Raw genomic sequence first — 16,200 nt, forward strand, 5'->3', positions numbered from 1 at the left:
TGAGGAGAGGTGTTTTTGTTTTTTTTTTTTTTTTTTTTTTATATGAAGAAAAGAAATGCACCCTCGCCATGAGAAATAAGTTTTAGTGTCATAAAGTGAAGTAGGTAATGCAAAAAACTCAATTACACCTACTGTTTCAAGAGTATCAAGAATTTGATTAGATTAGATTACAACAGAGTGAAAGCAAACAGTAATCCCAATTTGCTCTTGCCTGATAACTTACCTGTGTAAATATTAAAATGGCAAACAGCCTGTAAGCATGAGCTCGCCTCCTTTACCATATTTCCCATAGATACATTTGCATGTGCATGACCAAAGGTGTTTTAAAAACGAATCATTATTAAATAATACCATTTGGAAATTTCTCCTCTTTGTGACAGATGAATCATTGAGCAGTAGTATTAGCTGCCTCTTAAGTGAGTCTCTCATCCACCATATTGACTCTAACATCTTAGCCTACAGCTGGGAATTAGTCTTTGTTCTGCTTTGCTCTTGATGGGTTCAGTGTACCAAAGGAGTTCCCTACCTGCTGTGGCTAGAGTGATCCTGTGGCTCACAGATTTCCACAGCAGAATAAAGACTATTAACTCCAGCTGCAGTTCAACAAGCTGTAGCTGAAGTCTGACTTTCAGATGAGATCCTCTCTGGAGAAGCAGCTGCTTGATATCAAAGTCTGCCATAATTGTGGGAGTGAGCCATCTTAAGCCCAACTGTAATCCAAATAGCTGCCAAAGTTGGAGCAAGGGGAGTTGCCCACTTGTAGGTTGATGGTGGCATAATCAAAATGTTAATGACTCACCAAAAATACTTGGAAGGCTGTTGGTATTTGGTGTTTGGAAACATCGTGGGTGTTTATCAGTTTTGATTACAGCTGCTGGCTCATATTAAGTTGAAATGCTGGTGGTGCAGATGAAAGAAACTACCGGTGTGATCACAAACCACTTGTCACAGTGTCTGCAGAACATGTCGACTTACATTTTTGCCAGAGTGTTAGGACTTTGCAAGTTCTACTTAAAGGTACTGCACCCAGTTTTCACACTGCTGGCTAACGCTACTCCAACATTTGCATCTGTTGTGAAAACATTTCTGTTTCTCCTTTTTGTTGCAGATGGTTCTAAAGTCTGTTTTGAACCCTCACTTTCCAAAATATGTTTGTTGCATGTGGTGAAAGCTAAATTTGTAGCACATCTAGCTTGACTTGGTTATGATTGTTTTTTTTTTTTTTTTGTTTTTTTTTTTAAATTCCAAAAAAGTTTAAAATTCTTTCCTTGGCATGCTCATTGAAAAGGTCTGATTGGGTCTGTTCATGACCGCTCGTCAACAGGGATTCATTCAGCAGCAAAAACAACAAAGCTGCCATCACTTGCTTGAAAAATTGGAAACTGTGTCTCCAAAAAGTCCAAGCTCACAGTTGATTAGTTTATCTTTGTTTACACAAACAAGCATAGTTTTTTTCTGCTGTTGATTATAACCAGGACAGAATAACTGTAAAGCTCTTGAGTGCTGATCTTGTCTCCCCTGCTCCAAGTGCAGCAGATGTAAAGAGTGGCTCTCTGTACTTTGTGTGGCTTTAACCTTGCGTTTGTTGACATTGGTTTAATAAGTCTCTCAGTCACGGAAACCTGTGTGATTCATCTGTCTGTAGTGAATGATGACTATTGTACACACAGCTGCTAAGGCGTCAAGTTCCTAAGGTTGTGTGTTTTTTCATGTCACGCATTGTCGCCCATGTGTCTCCTGTTATTTTACTGACACAATCATCGGTTGTACAGTATATTGCCCATCTATTTAACAGTAAAACTCAAGTTTAAAGGGTTTAAGTATTAACACAGTAAGATAAACACAAATGGCACACATAACATTACTTAATGTCATAAACGTGTTTGTCCATTAGGGTTGAACACGTCTCAGTGTTGCATCTGTTAGCCGTGTACGTCCATGCAGCCAGTACAGGAGAGGAGGCAGCTCATGGCACACGCAGCAGCCTTGACCCAACATTTAAGATTATAATTTTATGTTGTTTTTGGATTTTACCAGCTTGACAGATTTTAAGATGGTTTTATCATTTGAAAGCTTAGCCTATGGGCACAGTGCTTAGACTCAAAGAGATTCCAGGTTTCCAGGTCTGTAGCACTGTGCAATCTGATGACTGCTGTGAACCCTGCGTGACTCCTTCCACATGCTAAAATGATGAAGGACTCCTTGCAGCTTCTGAGTTAGGGTAATAGGGGTAATGTATGTTGTTGAATTACAAGGCTGCACAACTTAAAACTGTGGTTTGGGGGGTTTGTTAGTTATATGAGAGTGAAGACTTCCACATGGCAGCTGTGCTCTCCAGTACTTAATGTCAGCCATGCCTGAATTAATTTTTTTTTAACTTTCCATTGAATCGCTTAGGGTCTGCCTAACTGAAACTAGGGAGGTCTTAACACACATTATAGCTTGTAGTTTTGATCAAATAAAAGTTCAAATAAAATGTTGACTTTTATTTGCCTCACTGCAAATTTACAGTGGAGCGTGTTGTGTGTTAACTGCTCTGTCTTGGAACAAAGTGCACAAATTACTTAGTGTAGTCTAATAGGTTGGTTAGTTGGCTTTGTTTTAGCTGTATGCACTGTTTAGCAGAGTGTTGAGCACTGGAATTGTGACACAAGATTGGAAATGTTGTAAACAGGATGGGTTGGCACACTACTGATCCCTTATTAGCCCCGCCACAGGACAATGAGCAGGTCTTGCATAGAGGAAGAGCATTCCTTCAAGGAAAGTTTGCCTATTGTCATTGGCCAGGACCTCATTAGGTGCATGACATATTTAGCCAACAGTGACGGCTGGCTGCAGTGCACAGTTTACACGCAAATACAGGGATGGGATGGTTTGAGACGGGAGGAATCACAAAAGTAAGTGTCAGCTAATTTTCTGTTGTTGTAATCAGTTGGTTTAAAAGTTTTAAAGTTTGGAGGCCAGATTAATGCCTTGGGCTTATGTCATGTTCTTCAAATATTTCCTGAGCAGCTTGTGTGTTGGGTAGGGCCTGATAAAGTCCATTCATATTAATGAAAAAACAATTTACGTATCATAGACCCACCCTGGGATTGAAGATACTGTGTTTTATACCATATAGAGTCAGTGAGACACAGTGATCACATTTAATGGGAACTGTTCTAACTTCTGTTTCTCAAGAACTAATGATAAAATCTTTCAAACCTTATCTTTATATAATACGTTTCTGTCCTTCTACATGTAATCTATTTAGGTCACAGATTTTGTTTGTATTCTATTATTCAGTCCTTGTCCCTCTCTTTGATCTATTCACTCAACCCGGAGCCGCTGTTACCCTCAGATTTGATGAGTCATACAGAATGAATATACTCGATCTGGTGACGGAAAATAAACACCTTCTTTAGAGCTTACAATAGGTGGAGAGGGTACACACATCATCCCAGACAGATGGGACTGCCTTGGCTCTTAGTGATGAATTGCTAATGTAAGACTCGGTCAGATAAACACAAGGCTGTGTACGAAATACTTAACAGCAAATGGATCGCTCGGTGATGTGGCTCTTTCTGCTTCTCAGGGATCTGCAGAGGCCTTTTTGTGTGTCACTAAACAATGATTTATTCTGTCAAATTCAGTGAAATGTTATGGGTGTGGATCCTCAGGATGCATTTTTAGCAGGCGAGGACAACAAGTTGGCCAGCTGACTGTTGCTATGCAACAATAAGAGCTTGAAAATTTCCTTGTGCCGTGACTCAAAATAACCTTCAAAAGTACTGGAGAAAAATGCACACGGGTTTCCATTATGACACAGAAATGATTTTGCTTGTTGGTAATGCATCTCTCCGTAGTAGAAATGTTTCTCACGATTGCTGTGTGTCTTTTAGTGAACTGTTGTAGCAACTGTCCCCTGGTTTCCGTATTGTCAGCTGCTTTGTCCATTGTCATGACTGCATAGCTCTCACTTGAGTCATTTGCTGTTTGCTGTTGCTCATTTTGGAGTTTATTTGCAGTTATTACAAAGCATCAATCTTTAGAGCAGAAAAGATAAGTTGATGACTCAGTTTGCTGACATTTTTTGGACAAAATGGGTGTTTAAAGTCGACTCCTTGTGGATGTGCTTTTTTGTTTTCAGATGTCATAGATCAGTCATAGACCAAACAGGCAATACACTGGGAAAACAATTGACATGTTGATGCAAATTAATTGTTAATTGCATCTTATTTTTTTGCCATAGATAGTATAAAGGCGGTTGTAACCAAGGCGACCCTAGGTAGTTACGGATTAGGCATTTTGAAGCCATTAGTGTTTTGGTCAGCACCGTGGGCCATTTTGGAACTGTTTACATGTTACCATTTTTTTTAACAAAAACCTAATTATTGCTAGACAGCAGATTAATAAATACAAAAATTTAACTCCTCAAAACTTCAGCAAAAACATCTTGTACAGTTTATGTAAGGCAGTGGGCCATATTATTTGTTAGATAATTTCATTAAAGTGCTGCAACCGCACAAAGTGATGATAAACTATGACAAAGTGGTCATGCCTCTGACCCCAGTGTCCAAGAAGAGTTTTAAAATAAAGATTCACTCACTGTCAGGTTGTTATAAAGATGTTTATTATCCATAGAGACTAAGCCTCTCTTTGTACCAGGCTGTAAACATGCTTTTCAATTCTCTAAAGTTAACATGACAGTCTGTGGGGATTGTCTCTCTCTCTTGGAGCCAGCCTCAAGTGGCCATTAGATTAACTGCAGTATGATATACTTGTGCCTTGTCTCCATTATTTTGTCTCCATTATTTTTGCAAACCTTTTCAGTTTTATAATCCCTGCAGAAGAGTATTGACTTGTGACATTTCATTTTCCTGTTAAATTGTTGGGTTTTTCATTCCTTATAATATAAAAGCGCCTTGAGTCATTGCGCTATAAATAAAATTTTATTGTGACATTTTGTGTCAACTAAACAAAAATTCAAGTGATAAAAGGTGGGTTACTTGTTGTTGACTGAATTTCCATTCCTACATTGATTTATTTTGTGTCACCCCAAGTTACTTGCTTGACTGACTTGCAGTTGCTTATACTGCATCGTCTGTGTGGATGTCAGTTTCAAATGAGGATTGCACTAATGTTTAAATTTTTTAAATTCTAGCCAATGCCAGCAGAGATGGGTCAAACACATTTATGAAATCTCTGGGAAAATTACGGATAGACACTGTTCAGCATCATCGACGACAGTAATTTTAAACAGTACGACTGTAGTTAAATGTCTTGAGGATGATTCTCCTGTGATAGTGATTGATGGGTCTCTTCTTTTCTTGTTGTTGCAGGTGACCCTCAGTGAGTGACAGATGTGTGACACTGTGGAGAACCATTTGCATCTCCCAGTGGAGATTTGAGTTCTGGGACACTGAGGTAAGTGCATGGATGTATAGTGCATTATGTTGTTTACATTGTTTGTAGTGTTCATATTCATGACAGTCTTGCTTGTTGCTCATTTCTTGATCATCTTCTGCTTATTTTCTTTGAAAACCATTTTAACATTGCGGTGCTAAGCACATACGAAGGAGAACAAATGATGGCACACATCTTGTTGCGTCGTATCCAACCTCTGACTTACAGCGATATAATCTAAATTATGTTTGCGATTGTTTGGGAATATTTACCAGTGGCTGAAAAGGACTTGACGATTGTTCCCATGGTAACTGACAAGCTTGCCTCAGCGACTCTGCGATGGTTTGACAAGCCGGAGGAAACAAATGAGTCAGCCTTTCATAAAGAGCCGAACGAGCTGACTAAAAGAGAGCCTTTCAATTCACAGACTCGGATTTAAGAAGTGCGCACACACACCAGCATCTCACACACACACACACACACACACACACACACACACACACACACACACACACACACACACACACACACACACACAAAATTCCACCAGTTCATCTCATCATCTGCTCAGCTCCTGCAGCCCTGCAGCAAATCAGATATCTTTCTCCTTTGAGCCTGTTTTGTAACATTGTCAAGCTTATCTGCAGCACCCTGAGATTTGTGCATTAAAGTTTAGCCTCTGGATGTGGATGTTCTGCTTCTACACGTCTGTCTGCAGTTCATTTTTAAAATAAAGACTGAAAGGTACAGTTGGAGGAAGACAAGCTGTAAGCTGGAAAAACTCTTTGACCAGTGTGAAAACAAATGATATCTCTATTAAAAAGTAGCCAGAGGAAACTTTGTTTAAATAGTTTTTTGTCAACAAAAGTCACATGATTGGGAATCATCTGTAACCTGAGAGACAGCCTCACTGTCTCTCAGGTTACAGACAAGTTACAGACAGGTTACAGGCAGTGAAGTAATTAAGTATTGCATAAAAACATTTGAATTAAGGAGAGTTGATTACAGATCATTTGCTTTCTTAGCATTGATTAATGCTATCAAGGTCATTCCATAGAAAATCCACTTGTGCATGTAACCTGACCCACTTATTTAATTTTTCTCAAAGGGCCATGTGAGAAACTGAGACTACTGTGGAAGACTGCACCAATAATCTAAACTCAATTCTGGGAAGTGTTTGTTTATTTCTTTATAAGCCTATTGGTGGGACCCTCCAAAACATGTGAGCCCTTGGGAAAATTAATTGCCCATTCTTACTTTGTTAAACTTAACCATCAATTGGTGCTCTCTTTGCAGTTTGTTTCTAAATTACCTGATTAGCTTGTGAAAATTTTCTTTTGGCACAAGTTGTTCCTTGTACCCAATTTACTAAACTTTAAAGGGAACATCCTATTCCTTGTGATTAGTGTCAGTGGTTCTCATCTGCAGCTCTATTGATCCCAAGACCCTCTGTGAACCTTCACATTTTAAGTATTTAAAAAAAACAGCAACAACTAATTCAGGACCTAGAGATTCATCAGTGTCCACACTGGTGTTTAGATGTTCTATATAACTGTTTTTCTTTCTGTTTCACAGCAATAAGCCCCATTTGTGGCTGTTAAAGTGTGACTAAAACTCTGTTCTGTGTTATCAGAAAAGTAAAAGTATGAAGATGAGCTTGGTATCAAAATGTAGATTAAAAAAGAGCAGCTCAACTGAGAGCTTTTCCACATTTGATTCATTTTATCCAGCTATTGGTGTCTGTATCTGTTGGCAGGAAGAACACAGAGTTTTGTCTTTTACTTATATTTTATTTAAACTGTGCAGAATGGTCTAAATTAAAAAAAAAAAAAAAAAAAAAAAAAAAAATGTACATTCAAAATGTCCTCAGAGTTTGTGCCCATTTTCTGGCCTGTAAGGATTAGAGTTTAACGAATAAGATTAAACAGGGGTTTCACAGCAGTATGGCTTACTGTCAGTGTGAGCAGTGGGACTGTGCACATGCAGTTTTACAATGTTTCAGGCTTACAAGATAAAAGCAGTTTTTTGCTAAATCTGGTGTGTCTGACAAAGTCATTTTTATGCATATTTCCAATTTTGCCCACACGCAGCTGTTGAATCTAAAGAGTACTGTGTGCCGTAACTGCCTGCATAATCTCTGTTTTTATGAACTTTTTCAGTTCTGTCAACTTGCACATTTTAGAGTGTTATCTCAGTACACTGACCCAGATGCAGCTGTAATGAGTTTATTTGCAACTCTCTGCTCTCACATGTCACATTCTGTGGGGGCACGTTTTTGTGACAAGGCAGGAGCAGGAGACCGAGCGATTGAGAGTGTGGTCAGCACCATAAACGTGTAAAAATGGAGACGGCAATGGTGTCACTTAATGTGTTACTGTGTTGGAGTGTGTTAGTGTTTTGGGTATATTTACATTGGCCAGAAGTGACCATATTTAGACCACATGACACATTTAAACATATCTATCAGCACGTGAAGTGCTAAGTAACACCCAAAAAAAACCAAAACTGAAACCACACCTTAACCAAAACTGAGGCACAAACCTATTGCATGGGCTGAAATACGTCTCCATTCTAATGCTGTAAAAGACTCCAGGGGTCCAGTTCACTGGCCACGAATTAACTGGGGAAAAGCCAAGCAAATGCTGAATGCTGACAAATAAATAAACCTCTATATTGTTAGGAAAGGAATAAATCTTTGTGTGAAGCTGTAAACATGCTTTTTAATGCTAAAGTCAGCCATCTGAACCGGGGAATCTAATGATATTTATTGACTTTCAGTGCCATCCTCAAGTGGCAACTAGAGGACCATTTATGGAAATGCCATAAACTGATAAAACAGCTCATTGTGAAACACTTGAGCTGTGCCTGGATTTATCAATTCCCTAGAAGGTGGTATCTCTTGATGAAATGTGTCTAAGCATGCACAATCATTATGTTGCTGTATCATAATGAGCGAACTGACTGATGCCTAAAATGTTTAGTGTAGAAATGAGAACCGGGTCAAACCATAATCAGCTTTCACTGTTTAGTGTAGGTGACTGAAGTATACCTCCTTTCACTGGTGCAGTTCCAATGCTTAATATAGAATCTGCATTTTTGTGCCAGTAAGAGGCGTAACACCGCAAAATTGCTGGCCCCACAGCTAGAATCACTGACATAAGTCGCTTTGGGAGTGACTGCTGTGAGAAATTCACAGATGCAGTACAGATTCTTCCCAGCATGATTTTCCTCCTCATTTAAATTTTGCCAATTTCCACTGAGCACCTTTCGGTTTTTACTCCCACAGAAATGTGGGTTCGTTTTCAAAAGACACCAGGGCAAAACAGACGGGGCTCTAGCACCAGAGGTTGGTGGATGGAGACGTCAGGGAGTTTTTAGAAAGGTTCAGTGTCCTTGAAGTATCAAGATCATTAAAGAAGACTCAGAGGTTTTTCCTAGGAAAAGCACTGGACTGAGCTGATGTTATGTTAAATGTTGACTCATATTCTCAGAAAATCTGACCACAGCTCAGCCAGTAAATAGGTTTTACAAGACCCAATAAGCAATGTGAATTTTGTTTTTAGTTTAAAAAAAAGTCTTTCTGCCAAAATATAATTAAAGAGCCATTAAAGTGAATGTGGGCGTGAAAGAGCACAGCATCTTTATGTTAATGTTACAATGTATCTTTGGGTTGTGAGAGTAGCCAGGCTAATTGTCATTCTTGTTAAACAATAATTCTTCTAAGTAGCTTTCCTAAAGGTTAGTGATGGTATATTAATCCTGGTAGTCTTTGGTGAAGGGCGTTGGTGTCAAATCATAAGAGAGGATGGCCTTGATTTAAGCTGCAGAGTGCATCTGCTGTTACATAAGCATTGTTTATTTCTGTCACTGTGGCAGCTTGGCACACTGGGTCCATGCAACATCACCTTCAGTGTGTATCCAAACTGTCACTGTCACTGCCTGTGACTGTTCACCACCTCTCACTCAGCCAATCTACGCGCACACACAGAGACACGGACAGTTTCTCTCCCTTGCTGAGACACACGTCTCGTTCATAGCAAATCTTTTCACGGGATAAATAATGAGAATATATTTTCCATGGGGTGAGGTCTGCTGGAGAAATGGCTTTGCACCGTTTGCTGAAGTTAATTTTAGCTGCTGGAAATGGAGAAGAGAACCAAGGATAACTGTGCGGCTGAAGCCGAAGATGTTATCCCATTACTCGTTTCTCTTTATGAATTACAAGCTAGAAAATGTCCTGTTTGTGAATGTTAAAAACCCTCGCCTCGTCATTTTTAACCACCATATCATTCTGCTCTGTGACGTTACAAATATATGAAAGCAGGCATAAGCTCGGTGATCTATGATGTGAATTGTAAAGCGAAAGCTCAAATGAATTCCTGTGGTGGTTCATGTTTGCAGTGACAGGTACAGGCTCCGAGCTGACTTGTTATATAACACTGTGATGAGAATAAGAACAGCATGCTGCTGATTTTATATGTTGCCACTCGTGTTGGCTGGAACTGATGTGCACTTAACATCACTGTGTTTTATGTTTGATTGTTTATTTCAAAACCCATGGGATTTAATGTTGTCTTTCAGAATGATTTTTTTTTTGCTGTTGCTGGGTTATAAACACAGGCCAAGGTAAATTGTTTCTGGGGTACTGCCTTTGCACTGTACAGAGTTTTTCCTCCATATAAAATCAAATCTTGGTACACACCAGAGAGGTTTTGACCTGACACCAAAGGAAACTCACCAGTGTGTAGTACACAGCTAGGTTAGTGAGTTGGTGAGCTATGCCGAGCTTAAATGAAGAGTTCTGTGTCATTAAAGTATCTCTCTTTTTATCTGGCTGATTTAGGTTACACTGAAGATATAACCTGGTTAGAAGCTGGTTATGTGGTAACACTCGCAGAAAAACAGTACATTCATTTTCTAGTGAAAAATACAAATGTCCTATTAAATACATATGAACATGAGTTGCCTGAAAGAGCTTTTGTTTTTGACCTTCATTATCACTGAAAAATCTAAATCTAAATGTTTGCTGTTATCGAGAAACAGATGGGACTTTGTTTAAGGAAGCCCAAAAAGCACCAAGCACAGCGTTTACTAAGCCTGGTTTTTGTTGGGCTTAGTCAAAGCTTGGACATTTTCATACTTATGTGGAGTACATACACTTACCTGCCTGTTCTGTATTTGATATCTTTGTGAAGTTTTGTTGTGTTGTGTTTATTGCCTTAAGACATTGTAGACTACATTTTTTTTTTTTTTTATGTCATCTTCTGTAGTAAGCACCTTGAGGTTATGTGTAATGAAAGGTTCCTTGTTAATAAAATTGACATTGACATTGCTGTCTTCATTCTCTTCCTGTGTTTTCCTTTCTCCCTTCCCATTACTGTACCCACCACCTTCCTCTGCCTCTGTTTGTCCACCAGGCAGCCAAAGGGGGGGGGGGTGTCTCTGAGGAAGATGCTGGGCTCAGAACGCAGTGTTGTCGAAGAATGGCTCTCAGAATTCAAGGTAAAGGCCCTCCTTTGCGCTACTCTCATTCATGAGTCATGACTATGAAATATACTCCTGGAGGCTATTTTTTTCTCTCTTTTTTTCCAGAGAAACTGCATACTGTGTGTGTAACAGCTGTGGCGAAGAGTGTTGAGTGTAAAAACTGTGCATCTGTCATCTTGTTAACATTTCAGTCCTTTGTAAATTCTAATTAAATGTAGTGAATGCTAGCAAGAACTGTGGCCAGCTTAGGTCAACTCAGGCCTATCATCAGCTGTGTTTAATCAGCGTAACCTCTCTGTACTACACAAAATGTACTGTGCATAGTTTGTTCTTTGAACTCACAAGGAAAGTAGCTGCTTATATTTGCTTCCACATGTTTTCACATAAATTTTTATTTTTGTTTTTTTTTTGGATGCATATAAATTATGGGATTATTCAGCTTTCAGTAATCAGTTTGCTTTCATATAAGAACAGTGCAAGAGCTGCTGTTCCAGCCTCATGTCCTCATGTTCTTTTAAATGCTAATAGATACTGAAAGCAATTTCACATATTCATTAGTGATGAAGCGCTAACAATAGTTTTTCTGTGTTTGCAGTTTCTCAATGTATTGCAGAGTGCCACTTGTCACTTCCAGTATAGATTTAAGCTCAGCTGCGTTGATAGCTATTAGTGACAAAAGGCTAATATTATCTCAACAATTGATTTTTTTTTTTTTAATAATAATACAAATAGCAAATCTAAAAGGCTAAAGGCTACAATAGCAGGCTAGCAAGCGTCTCATTAATTTTCTCATTCATATTCTTGTAATGAAAAAATAGCTTTAAAAATATCACAGTGGCATGCAAAATATATACAAATGACCCCACTCAGTAAAATTTGGGTTAAGACGGTTTGGCTAATAGGCAATGCAAATGATTTGGGGGGGGGAATGTTGGTATTTGTCGTGTTTCAGTTGAAGTAGTTAGTTGAATGTAATTAATTAATAATAAATGTTGCTTTACTCTTGGTGTGCCAAACTAATTAAAAAAATATATGTTTGTTTCACTTTTCTTTCTCATTTTTTGAAGAAGGAATAGGTTCCTTTAAGCAGTGTGGTTTGTACAGTGCATAAAACCGTTATGACACGGCCACAAAGTTTCTGTCACCTTAGCAATCATAAATCTGACGCAAAAGTCTGTTCAGCACATTTGCAAAACAGAAAAGTGCAAAGGTGATGACGAGCTAAAAAGAAGGAAATAATGTGCAGTACACTAAGAGGGATGGAAAAAGACAGCAGAAAACTAGAGAAAGGAGGAAAGATGAGAATAGAATGGTATGACTCATGGTGGTGCAGACCAGGCACATTGTGTTCTGCCCTCAAAATGATCATACTGTCACGCTGAGAGGCTATAGCTGCCGTCTGTCATCTGCAGACAAAACACGATCTTGACCATTTGAAGGATTTCACCCCAGGATGTTCTGAGGATGTCAGACATCATCAATCTGTTAGGTTCAGAGTTATTTTGTCAAAAAGCTATAGTTTCCTAAAAGTTTCTTTTTTACTTTACCTACCGCATTGTCAAACCCAGTCAATGAGGAAGACAATCTTTTCAAGTCTTTTTTGATGCTTCCTCTTTAATCAAGGGACTTCTTACATGTCACAGCATGCTGACACACTGTCAAGTCACTGTGTGCTGTGAAACAATTGAATACAGGATGCAGAATTACACACAGTCTTTACTTGTTCTCTAGTTTTGTGGCTAGACATAGAAGTTGTTTGCACCACTCAACAGTCCTCTGTGTCTCCTTGCTTTAGTCCTTACCAGAAACCCACATCCCCAGCTACGCCGGCAGCCTTCATCTAAAGAAGTCCTTGGTCCCAGCTCTCTACAGAGTCATCCAGGACCCCAACAACGAGGTAATACACAGGGGACACGCACATGCAGACGGATGGTTTTTAGCTCAAGGAAATGTGCTGCTTGTGACTCATGATGTTGTCTCTGTTGGCACTGAGCAAAAAAACTGACACACAGGCGTGTCTGCAGGGCGTACATGCATACCACAACACACTCTGCTGTTGTGTATGATGGAAGGCACAGCGACGGTGCCGTCCGCGTAACCTGTGAGACGGTACACTGTGTTCCTTGTATGCACACACACATGCAGTGCTTTGCCTAACAAACTAAAGCGTCCGCAGCCAAAGCTGGAAAAGACACATGCTTAGTCACTGCAGTGCAGAAGCACCTCAACATCTTTTTCTTACTAAGCAGATGTTTCCTGCACCTGCACAGCTAGACCGGTGTTTTGTACTTTAAAAGGACCTAATGACACAGTTTCTAAGCAAAGGCCTGAGGCACTCAATGAGAGAGGACTTTAATTTGACTCTAATGACACACTTGGTGCCTCCAGTTCTTTCTGGCCCCGTTTTCACCTCGATTTCATGGTCGAATTTGAGTGTCAAGCAACTAGGGATCTAACTTCCATTAGTGCTGTCAGTCTGGTTGCACAATCCCATTAATGATGACACAAGTGATTGAGGAGTGCACACATGTCTGTGTGTGTGAGATAAAGTAGGGGAGAGAGCGCGTGTAATGTGTGCTTGAGTTTTGCATGGGTTTTTTTTGTTGCTGTTGTTTTTTGTTGTCAAGCTGAGGACATGAAGGGCAAATGCCTTGCCAAGTTCATTAGTGCTTTGCCGCCTTTTTCCCCAGTCAGTCGTAGTACAACACACTTACACAGTCGTGCTGTGTGGGCATTCACTCACACTGACCCCTGGACTGTATAAACGCTGTGGCTCAGCTGGCCTCCCCTGAGACTACATCTGCCGAGGCTTTCGTTGTAGTGAATTATCCCCTCTGCTTCTATGCATCTTGCACTATCAACTGGAAGCAAGAGGCTCCCTCCATCTGTCCATTCTGTCGTGTTACATTCATGATGGCGTTTCGTTCATGTTTTGAAACGAGAGCTATGTGAGTCCATTTCTGCAGGCTATTAAAAAGGCTGCTGCTGAGGCTAATGGGAGGTAATAGTTTATAGCAGTCATCCTGAACCTATTGTTCTTTTCTATTAACTTAGACATACATTTCCATGAATTTAATTATCTTAAAGTGGGCCTATTATGCTCATTTTTAACTCCATAGGTCTTTATATCTTATACCAGGCATTGGTGCATCCCAGCAGTTCATTCTTTCTCTGAAACGAGCTGTTTTAGCTCCTCTCCTTTTAAAGCCACCCTCCCTTGAAGCTAGCTTTTATCTTACTGGCTGTTCCTCGCAGACAGAAGGTTTGAACAGCAGGTGGAGAAGGATACTGTCTCTCATCAACATTATACAGAGCCAGGGGAAGAATCTACCTCATTGTTGAAACTTTGGCTATGCTTAATATGAGCATCCACCAGCTTAAAAATACACCCCTGTATAATAAAAATAAAGAAGACCATCTTAGATGTTCTATAAACTGTTTTTGTTATGTGTTAACAGTATTAATGACAGCTTTTATTGGTTTTTATGATATTGAGGTTAAATATAAATGAATTGAACACTTTATATGCAGAAAAATACAGTTCAGTTTCCATATTTAGTTTTGTTTACTGCCTTATTGGGAGAACCTAACAAGCATGGTGTAAATTCCAGTAAGGTGTCAGACCTCGTGTTAATTTGTTAATTTGCATTTTCTTGTTTCCATCTGTGATCCAGCTCTTGGAGCCTGTGTGCCATCAGCTGTTCGAGCTCTATCGGAGCTCCGAAGACCGCTTGCGACGCTTCACCCTGCAGTTCCTGCCCGAGCTGGTGTGGGTTTATCTGCGCATCACTGCCAGCAGGGATCGCCAGAGCAATGGCTGCATCGAGGCCCTGCTTCTGGGCATCTATAACTTGGTAGGTGTTGACCTTTCTGGGTCTGGTTACAGTAGCATGACCCAACTCGTACAAAAAAAAGAACTTAAACACCCTATTAAATAAGTATCATTTGCTTCTTAGTGCTGGGCAATAGAGCATGCCCTTTACACTGATTATGTGCAAAATTTAGCATGAGGTGTTATAGACACACTGACTGTGAGAATTTACTTCATAAAGTATGACGTCAGATGCAGGGACTCTGCTCTGAAACAGTCCCTGACAGCAGCAGATCGATGGTCTTGTTACTGGCTGAGCCTTAAACATGACCTTGTGGATAACCAGGTCCACTTTAGAGTGTTGCAGTGCATACCAGTAGAGTTCCTGCAATCAGCCGTAAAGTAATTTGAACAGAGGTTTCAATTATTTTTTTTTTTTAGCAGGCAATGCTAATATCTTTGTTTTGTTTCATTTGTTTAAGGCTCATTTGCAAATTGTTAAAAGTTAAATACAATTTAGCCTTAAAGGGCTTTTTAAAAACAGAAATGTTGAAATGCTGCCTGGATCATTAATTCAACAAATCCATGACAGAAAAAACAAACAAGCAACGACTATTCAAATCTTCACAGTGAACGACCAAATCTGATTTGACTGTCAAAATTCAGAATCAGGGACAGACTCATTCTGAAGTATGGAGCAAGGGTGGCTGCAGTGTCCAGTTTCACACTGTTAAACCCTTCACATAATCTGTCAACTGCTTACCCTGCAAACATAACCAGTATCTTCTGTTCGCTGTTGAGCTTTTTCCCCCCCCCCTCAGTTCTGAGTACTGCTTATTAGGTGTCCTGGTTCTAGTTTGACGACTGCTCTTACAACAACATCAGTCCATAAAGGGATATCTCTGCCAAAGCTAAAGCTTCCCCACCACACCATGCATGAATCTGGATTGTAATAGTTTGTAGTGGTGAGAACATCCACATGTTGTCTTCCAGGTGTTCCTTTTTCACATTTTGTTTTGTGAAGATATCAAATATCAGTCTCACAGTAGTCAAAAGTTCATTGATCCAGATTTAAGGATTCAAGTGATCCTCCTAACCCATAACCTCATTGGCAGATGTTAATTTGTGAGGTGTGACTAGACTGCTATAGGGTTATATGGGTGAATATAGGTCATTGCATTACATATTTTGAGCTTTTACAATTCTTAAGATACATTTAAATGGATAAGAATGTGGAAAAATGCATTTTTTTAAATGGAAATCACGGGTGCTTTAGACCTAATACAAGTGAAACATTGTTAAGGTCGAACATCTGTTGACTTGAAAGACGACCTACAGGGAAAACCCTGGATAATGGGACGAGCGCAGATAGATTGCATCACCAGGAAACACCCCTGGGGAAATGTGCTAAGAGCTTGAGATATCAATAGAAAGAGCTCCATGACAGCCAGCAGAGCTAAGGGTATATCCATGCATAATTCATCCCTCAGTCTATACCACTCACCACACACACACGC

The 16,200-nt window shown here is 39.7% G+C and overlaps 1 protein-coding gene across 3 annotated transcripts in view; it reads left to right on the plus strand.

Moving 5' to 3' along the window:
- The window catches only part of LOC116335370 (protein FAM126B), a 46,490-nt gene that overhangs the window by 10,827 nt on the left and 19,463 nt on the right, over positions 1-16,200 (plus strand). For all 3 annotated transcript variants that reach the window (XM_039600041.1, XM_039600040.1, XM_039600042.1), the window contains 4 exons: positions 5,322-5,406; positions 10,803-10,887; positions 12,668-12,769; positions 14,547-14,726. In XM_039600041.1, the coding sequence (XP_039455975.1) occupies positions 10,837-10,887; positions 12,668-12,769; positions 14,547-14,726 (333 nt within the window). In that variant the 5' untranslated portion in view covers positions 5,322-5,406; positions 10,803-10,836. The remainder of the gene's footprint in view (positions 1-5,321; positions 5,407-10,802; positions 10,888-12,667; positions 12,770-14,546; positions 14,727-16,200) is intronic.

The sequence above is a fragment of the Oreochromis aureus genome, linkage group 16, assembly GCF_013358895.1.
Source record: "Oreochromis aureus strain Israel breed Guangdong linkage group 16, ZZ_aureus, whole genome shotgun sequence".
NCBI lineage: Eukaryota > Metazoa > Chordata > Actinopteri > Cichliformes > Cichlidae > Oreochromis > Oreochromis aureus.